Below are 8947 nucleotides of genomic sequence, written 5' to 3' on the forward strand. Positions count from 1 at the left end.
ATATCGAAATGCCCAACTGTACCAAAGGTAGGAGGTAGTAACCAAAGACCAGAAAAGTCAACCTCTAAACAGACTAGTGCTGGAGGGAGTCGACCAAAGATACCTACTAGGGTTTACGCATTGGACTATCAGCAGATTCCCGATGCTGCTGAGGTAGTCGAAGGTACGATCCCTATTTTCCACCGTTTAGCTAGGGTTTTAATTGATCCGGGTGCAACACACTCTTTTGTGAACCCTAACTTTATGAGTGGAATAGATATGAAATCAATTAAATTACCTTATGATTGCATCATAGTGCGTGGGCACGATAATAATGGCTCGAGTGATTGTGGGGCCGAGGACCGCGTGCAAGCTCCAAACGGGCCCATCACTAGGGCTTGTGCAAAGAGACTTCATGAGCAACTCAATGTACTTGTACAGGCCATACACAAGTCCTTTGAGGGATTCGTACGCCCTGGTGAAGGTGATCGATGTCCGTTATTGCGCATTGAAGCGGCACCCGAGGTTTAGGGTTTTGCCAAACCCTCATTTTCCATTTTAGTAGTTTCATTTATTTACGTGTTAGTTCGATTAACTTGAATAATTGGCTAAGTGCATGTTGCACATAGAATCGCCAAGGGTAGGATTGCTATTTTGTTCATCATTATATGTTAAGGTAGGTTGCCTAGGAAGGAAAGCCCGCATGAAGCCCTATCCACCGAGGGTTGAGGCCGTAGCTTCCTTTTCCTTGTTCTTCACTTGTTAGGGCCCATACCAGCCGTACCTTTGGTTTTCTTTTCCTTATTAGATTAGGTTTTACTTGTAGCCTATTTAAGGCACCACATTACATCAATAAAGGATGGATGTTTTTATCATAAAAAAAACCTAGTGAGATAATTTTCTCTATAGCTTTCGAGCATCCCTTGAACAACTTAGAGTCATACTCTAGTGTTCTTGTTGGCTTATCAATTCAAGAATCGCACTTGAATTGTGGTGCCTTCTACACTTGCCTGAGGTTCGCTAATTCGTTTGATTACGGGTTGAGATAGTATCAATAGGTTCGTAGTCACGGGGATTAGAGGGGTCGTAGGGTTTCCGCTGCTATCGTTTCTTGCGTCTGAAGACAAATCTGACAAGCGATCTTGGGTCGCGAATCTTCTTTACCAACGAGATTTGTATCAGCTGGCATCAGAGCTAGTTTGTTGGTAACATCATTTCTTTCTCGTTTCTTTCTCATTTCATGTCTTAATTCGTGTCTGTCTCGTTAGTTAAAAAAAAAAAAAATTTGGTTGCACGTTGCAATCTGTCCGCGAGTTCCTGTCTGCGAGTCTCCCTTGTTTTCAAGTTCTGGCCATCATTGTTTGATTCTATCTTGGTGTCGTTTTAATTTCTGGGAGTTAATTGTGTTGTGTTTGGTCTAGTTGTGTGCTAATTTCGTCGTTGTTAACAGAAAAAGAAGGACAAAAAAACTTTGCTCGCTGTCTTCTTCCAAGTCACAAAGTGTAGTTTTGAAGTTTTCAAATTCTGTTCGTGTCTAATTGTTGAGTATTGGTTGTTTCTAAATCTGTTCTTGTGCCGTTGCTAAGTTGTTTGTTATCTAGGAAAGTAGTGGTACCTTGTTCCTAAATTTTGTGAGCAAACTTCACGATTTCTTGGAGTTCTTGAAGAGATTCTTGACACCTTGAAATCTGGAAATTGTAGCGATCTTCCTGAAGTTCTTTGCTGGACATTCTTTTGTGTTTGGTGTATGATTCTTGATTGTTAAAGACTGGTCGAGACCTGGAGCTACTCCTTGACCCGTTTGTGAACCAAACCTAGAATACCCAATTGCAAAAAAAAAAAAAAAAACCACCAAACAGACCTGGACAAAACTCGACACAGACCTGGAAAAATTCTGGGTAACCTAAGCCTGTGTTCATCCGAAGTTGCTGCTGTACAAAAAAAAAACAAAACAAACACAGCAAGCAAATTCGAAACAAGAGTGTCTTGAATACTTTTATTGAATTGGGGAACTCAAACAAGAAACTAGAGCTTTGTTGGGAATCAATTTCAGGTTACATTGTGCCTAGTCTACCTTCAAAAATTCTGATCAACAACTTCTTGGGTTTCTTGAGATTCTTGAACCTTGAAAACTTGAGCCTTGCGTTTCTTGAACAACTTGAAATACCCTCGAGCATCTGTAAAAGGGTCTTCGAGGAGCTCTTGTACTTTTCTTGGGAGGTTCTTGAGTAACCCGAAGAGGGGAAGCCCGTGGAGGAACTAGCGCGTCACCTTGTTTATGTACTTTCATTCAAATTGTTGTTCTTGCTCCTTGTGAGTTGAACAGCCAAGAGGGTCTGAATTTAAGCCACCAAATATCCCAGTCTTTGTGCACTTCTCCAGCGCTTAGGAAGAGGAGCCCACTTGGCTACACATCTAGAAAAGAAAAAGGGACAGCTGCTAGAGGACTTCCAACCCTGATTGGTTTCTAAAACCAAAGGAGTTCCAAATTCTTATTGCTTCCTGATTTGTAGCCCCCACTTGCCCATATTGAAACCCAGGCTTTCCCGCACCTCTGCAAAACAAACAGACCTAGCACCTATAGTCGACTAGAACAAGAATTACACGGACCAAGAAATCCAGCAAGGCACAAGGACCGACTTCCTTGTCGGTTAGAGCCTTCGAGTGTCATTCTTAATTTTTTGTAGCTTTTGTGTCAAGTCTTTTTCCGATTTTATTCTTAAATATATTGTACCACTCCATTCTTAGTGTCTTAATTTTGTTTACCAAGAAAATTTCTACTCTTACGAACCTCAAATTCTTGCGTGAACTTGATTTTTAAGCTTAATTTGAGCACTTGAGGAACTCTAATTTTCTCAAGGTTTGCAAGGGGCTGTGAGAAAATTTTGGTGAGCTCATTAGAGTGATCTGAGTGACCATATATGAGCATGAGAGTATACACTTAGGGAGTGAAGACAAAAAAAAAACAAAAAAAAAGAGAGGACAAAAAAAGGCAAAGGCCAAACGTTTCTTTTTCCTTTTCTTTGCTACTAACTCTTGCAGGTACACTCGAAATTCCATGTCTAGTGGAAACGAAGGAGTATCCCACCCCATGGATTTTGAAAAGATGATAGAGCAAATGGAAAGACGTTTCCAACGCATGCGAGAACCAATTCAAGATGAATTGCTGCAACTCCGGGCGCCTGGAACACCAAAACTTCTAAGTCCACGCAAAGGCGAAGGGACGTGAAGGAATCTGATGGTTCCAATCATGATGATGACGACGAGGAACCTCGCTTTCGACCAAGGCAAAGGGACCAAACTGGACCTACCGATGTGTTCAAGGGGATCAAAATGAAAATCTATGAATTCAAAGGACGGTCCGATCTCGAGACCTTTCTCGAATGGTTATCCAAGATCGAAATGGTCTTTTCTTGACAAAACTACACCGAGGTGCAAAAGGTGCAGTTGACAACCATGGAATTCACTGAGTACGCTGTGGTTTGGTGAGACCAATTCAAGAAGTCTAGAAGGAGAAATAGGCTACTCGAGCTCATTCCATGGCCCAAGCTTCGAGCCATGATGCGCACCCGATTTGTTCCTGGACACTATACTAGGGATTTGTACCACTGATTACAAACCCTAGTCCAAGGCAACCGGAGTGTGGATGAGTACCATAAGGAGATGGAGATCCTGATGCTCAGAGCGGATGTACAAGAGGATCCCGAGGCCACCATGGCTAGATTCTTGAACGGGTTAAGACCCGATATTGCTGAACGAGTGGAACTTCAACACTATATGGAGTTGCATGAGCTTGTAGACAAGGCCATTAAGGTTGAGCAAAGGATCAAGAGGAGGGGTACTACTCGACCGAATTTTGGCAATACCACCTACTCTACCAACTGCCCATTCTGACCACGGAATGATTCTCGGCCTTCGCCAAATGCTCCTACTTGGAGCCGAGATTCGAGGGAGGTAAGGTGGGCAATTCTAATGTTGGTAAACCACCCTCTTCTACTCCAAAATTTGAGGAGTCTAGAGCACAAACTAGAGTTCGTGATACTCGATACTTCAAATGCCAAGGTAGAGGCCATATTGCTAGTCAATGTCCCAATCAAAGAACTATGATTATGATGCAAAATGGCGAGATCATGAGTGAGGATGAAACCGAGTACGAAGGCATGCCATCTCTTGAAGGAGATAGTGATGGTGGGTCACCAAATGAAGAGGAGTTTAGTGCACCCGAGGGTCATTTTGGGACTGCATTGGTTGCAAGGAGAGCATTAACTGCACGTGTCAAGGAGGACGAGGTTCAACGGGAGAACATCTTTTATACCAGGTGCTTCGTCAACCAAGCACTTTGTAGTGTGATTATTGATAGTGGGTGCTGCACAAGTGTAGCTAGTTCACTCATGGTGGACAACTTGAACCTGCCTAGAAGGGATCACCCGCGACCCTATAAACTCCAATGGCTCAACAATTCTGGGGAGGTTCGAGTAACCAAACAGGTTCTTATGTCCTTCCAAATTCATAAATATTCTGATGATGGGTTATGTGATATAGTTCCTATGCAGGCTAGTCACATTATACTAGGTAGGCCGTGGCAGTTTGACAAGCAGGTAACTTTTGATGGTGTGACTAATAAGTATAGTTTCTTGTACAATAGTAAGAAAGTCACCCTAACTCCCCTTTCCCCAAAACAAGTGCATAAAAATCAATTGAAATTGCAACAGGAGTATGAGAAGTATTGTGCAAAAAAGAAAGAAAATGTGAGCATCGAAGCAAAAAGAGAGAGGAAAAAGGCTATAGATAGCTTGGTAAGTAAGGTAAAATTCGAGGGAAAATGAATGCTCCTGATAAAAGCTAAGAAAGTGAGGAAGTTAATGAGAGATGAGCAGCCGCTTCTTATGCTTGTTAGCAAAGAAGTAGCTCTGAATGTCCATGAACTTGATACTGACATACCTCTTGAGGTCAAGTCTCTTTTGCAGGAATATGCTGATATCTTCCCCGAGAACGTACCAAGTGGATTGCCACCGTTTAGAGGCATTGAGCATCAAATTAATTTCATCCCTGGAGCTTCATTGCCAAATCGACCGGCTTACAAGAGCAACCTAGAAGAGACCAAGGAGTTGCAAAGACAGGTGAATGAGTTGCTTGGCAAAGGATGGGCATGTGAGAGTTTAACCCCGTGTGCTGTTCCAGTTATTTTAGTACCCAAGAAAGATGGTACGTGGAGAATGTGCACCGATTGTAGAGCTGTAAATGCCATTACGGTAAAGTTTCGCCACCCTATAGCTCGCTTAGATGATATGCTTGATGAGTTATATGGGGCTGTGTTCTTTACCAAAATTGATCTCAAAAGTGGGTACCATCAAATTAGGATTAAAGAGGGGAACGAATGGAAAACTGCCTTCAAAACTAAGTATGGATTGTATGAATGGTTAGTGATGCCTTTTGGGCTAACGAATGCACCTAGTACTTTCATGAAATTAATGAATCATGTGCTGCGTCCATTCTTAGGAAAATTTGTGGTAGTTTACTTTGATGATATCCTAATTTATAGCAAGTCTTATGATGAACACCTAGAGCATATTAGGGCTGTTATGGATGTACTTCGACGAGAGAAGCTTTATGCCAATCTCAAGAAGTGCAATTTTTGCACTAATGAGTTTGTGTTTCTAGGGTTTGTTATAAGTGCGTAGGGAATGAAGGTGGACGATCAAAAGGTGAAAACTATTCAAGAGTGGCCCACACCAAGGTCTGTGGGCGATGTTCGAAACTTCCTTGGACTTGCAGATTTCTATAGGAGATTCATGAGGGACTTTAGCACTATCGCTGCACCCTTGACCGAATTGATTAAGAAGAATGAGAATTTTCATTGGGGAGATTCTCAAGAAAAGGTTTTTGTGCTTTAAAACACAAACTCACACATGCACCTGCACTTACCTTACCTGATTTTTTTAAAACATTTGAAATTGATTGTGATGCTTTAGGTATTGGAGTTGGAGCTGTATTGAACCAAGGTGGAAAGCCTATTGCCTACTTTAGTGAGAAACTCAATGGGGCTGCACTGAATTACTCAACTTATGATAAAGAGTTGTACGCCCTCATTCGAGCACTACAAGTGTGGCAGCATTACTTAAAGTCTAAGGAATTCGTGATACACACTGATCATGAGTCCTTTAAGTACCTTAAGGCCCAACACAACTTGAGCAAGAAGCATGCACGGTGGATTGCATTCGTGAAGTCCTTTCCATACGTTATTAAGTACAAGGCTGGTAAGTCCATGTGGTCACGGATGCACTCTCACGAAGGTACTCTCTAATCACTTCTTTAGATGCTAAGTTGTTAGGATTTGAGCTAATTAAAGAACTCTATGCATAAGATAGTGACTTCGGTGAGCTATACATTTCTTGCAAACACACCGGGTAAGTTAAGTTCTTCATTTATGATGGTTACTTGTTTTGTGCCAATCAACTTTGCATCCTACATGGCTCAATCCGTGAGCTTTTGGTAAGGGAATCCCATTCGGGTGGCCTTATGGGACACTTTGAGGTTGATAAGACTCTTGCCATACTGTAGGAACACTTCTACTGGCCGCACATGAGGAGAGATGTTGCACGGGTGATGGAGCGCTGCTTAGCGTGTAAGAAAGCTAAATCTAAGATATACCCTTATGGCCTTTACACCCCATTACATATTTCTAGTACACCATGGGTTGATATTTCTATGAATTTTATACTTGGTTTGCCTAGATCCAAGTATGGCTATGACTCCATCTATGTGGTAGTCGATAAATTCTCTAAGATGGTACATTTCATTGCTTGTCATAAAACGGATGATGCATCTCACATTGCCACCTTGTTCTTTAAAGAGATTGTGAGATTGCATGGCGTACCTAGAACCATTGTATCTGCTAGAGATGTCAAATTCCTGAGCTATTTTTGGAAGACACTATGGTCTAAGCTAGGCACCAAGTTGCTTTTCTCTACTGCTAGTCACCCCCAAACTAATGGTCAAACTGAGGTAGTGAATCGTACATTAGGTATCTTGTTGCATGCCATCATCAAAAAGAACTTGAAATCCTGGGAAGAGTGTTTACCTCATGTTGAGTTTGCTTATAATAGAGTTGTCCATTCTACTACTGGTTTCTCTCCATTTGAATGTGTTTATGGTTTTAATCCGCTAACACCTCTGGATCTAGTGCCATTACCTAGTAATGTGCGCGCACATTTGCATGGTAAGAAACGTGCAAATTTTGTTAAGCAACTTCATGAGAAAGTCAGGGCCAACATTGAGAGGAGAACTGCTCAATATGTCAAGCAAGCTAACAAGGGTCGCCATCAGTTGATTTTCGAACCCGGCGATTGAGTGTGGTTGCACCTGCGCAAGGAACATTTTCCTGTGCAAAGACGAAACAAACTACAACCACGGGGTGATGGACCTTTTCAAGTGTTGGAGCGCATCAATAACAACGCTTACAAACTTGATCTTCCGGGTGAGTATAGAGTTAGTGCTACATTTAATGTTTCTGACCTTGCCCCTTTTGATGCAGACGAAGCTTTTGATTTGAGGGCAAATCCTTCTCAAGAGGAGGGGAATGATAGCATCATAGTGCGTGGGCACGCCAACAATGGCTCGAGTGATGGAGGGGCCGAGGACCGCGTGCAAGCTCCAAACGGGCCCATCTAGGGCTCGTGCAAAGAGACTTCGTACGCAACTCAATGTACTTGTACAGGCCATACACAAGTCCTTTGAGGGATTCATACACCCTGGTGAAGGTGATTGAGGTCCGGTATTGCGCATTGAAGCGGCACCTGAGGTTTAGGGTTTTGCCAAACCTTCATTTTCCATTTTAGTAGTTTCATTTATTTACGTGTTAGTTCGATTAGCTTGAATAATTGGCTAAGTGCATGTTGCACATAGAATCGCCAAGGGTAGGATTGCTATTTTGTTCATCATTATATGTTAAGGTGGGCTGCCTAGGAACGAAAGCCCGCATGATGCCCTATCCGCCGAGGGTTGAGGCCGTAGCTTTCTTTTCCTTGTTCTTCACTTGTTAGGGCCCATACCAGCCGCGCCTTTGATTTTCTTTTTCTTATTAGATTAGGTGTTACTTGTAACCTAGATAACGCACCACATTACATCAATAAAGGGTGGATGTTTTTATCATAAAAAAAACCTAGTGAGATAATTTTCTCTATAACTTTCAAGCATCCCTTGAACAACTTAGAGTCATACTCTAGTGTTCTTGTTGGCTTATCAATTCAAGAATCACACTTGAATTGTGGCGCCTTCTACACTTGCCTGAGGTTCGCTAATTCGTTTGATTATGGGTTGAGATAGTATCAATAGGTTCGTAGTCACGTGGATTAGAGGGGTCGTAGGGTTTCCGCTGCTATCGTTTCTTGCGTCCGAAGACAAATCCAACAAACGATCTTAGGTCGCGAATCTTCTTCACCAACGAGATTCATATCACCTTATGATTTGGAGGTTAGAACACCTATTGGGGAACAAAGTTTACTTGCTAATTTAGTGAATAGAAATTTTGAGATATGGGTTGGAGAACGGAAGTTACTAGCCGATTTAATGGGTTTAGCTATTAAGGGGTATGATGTCATCTTAGAAATGGACTGGTTAGCTCGCTGTCATGCTCAGTTGAACTGTAAGACGAAAATGGTAGAGTTGTGCATTCCGGGAGAGGCAACCCTAAAATTGGATGTAAGGGGTAGATTAGTCTCATCTACTCTTATTTTAGGAATTCGAACTAGAAAGATGTTTAGTAAGGGAACATCAGTTGTATGCTAAATTTAGCAAATGTGAATTTTGGTTGAAAGAAGTGACTTTCTTAGGTCATATAATTTTCAAGGAAGGAATTAAAGTGGATCCAGCCAAAGTTGAAGCAGTTTCTAAGTGAAAGTAACCGGAAAACCCAACTGAAGTTCAAAATTTTATAGGGTTAACCGGGTATTACCGGAGATTCATCAAG

At 42.0% G+C, this 8947-nt stretch overlaps 1 protein-coding gene across 1 annotated transcript; it reads left to right on the plus strand.

Annotated features, from left to right (window-relative positions):
• The first annotated feature begins 3642 nt into the window (after window positions 1-3642).
• On the plus strand, window positions 3643-7329 carry LOC140009851 (uncharacterized). Its single transcript, XM_072056187.1, has 7 exons — window positions 3643-3817; window positions 4042-4577; window positions 4692-4775; window positions 4947-5319; window positions 5952-6236; window positions 6541-6604; window positions 6714-7329. The coding sequence occupies exons 1-7, from the start codon at window positions 3643-3645 to the stop codon at window positions 7327-7329; spliced, it is 2133 nt and encodes a 710-aa protein (XP_071912288.1).
• Window positions 7330-8947: the final 1618 nt, after the last annotated feature.

This window comes from Coffea arabica, chromosome 6e, assembly GCF_036785885.1.
Source record: "Coffea arabica cultivar ET-39 chromosome 6e, Coffea Arabica ET-39 HiFi, whole genome shotgun sequence".
Lineage (NCBI taxonomy): Eukaryota > Viridiplantae > Streptophyta > Magnoliopsida > Gentianales > Rubiaceae > Coffea > Coffea arabica.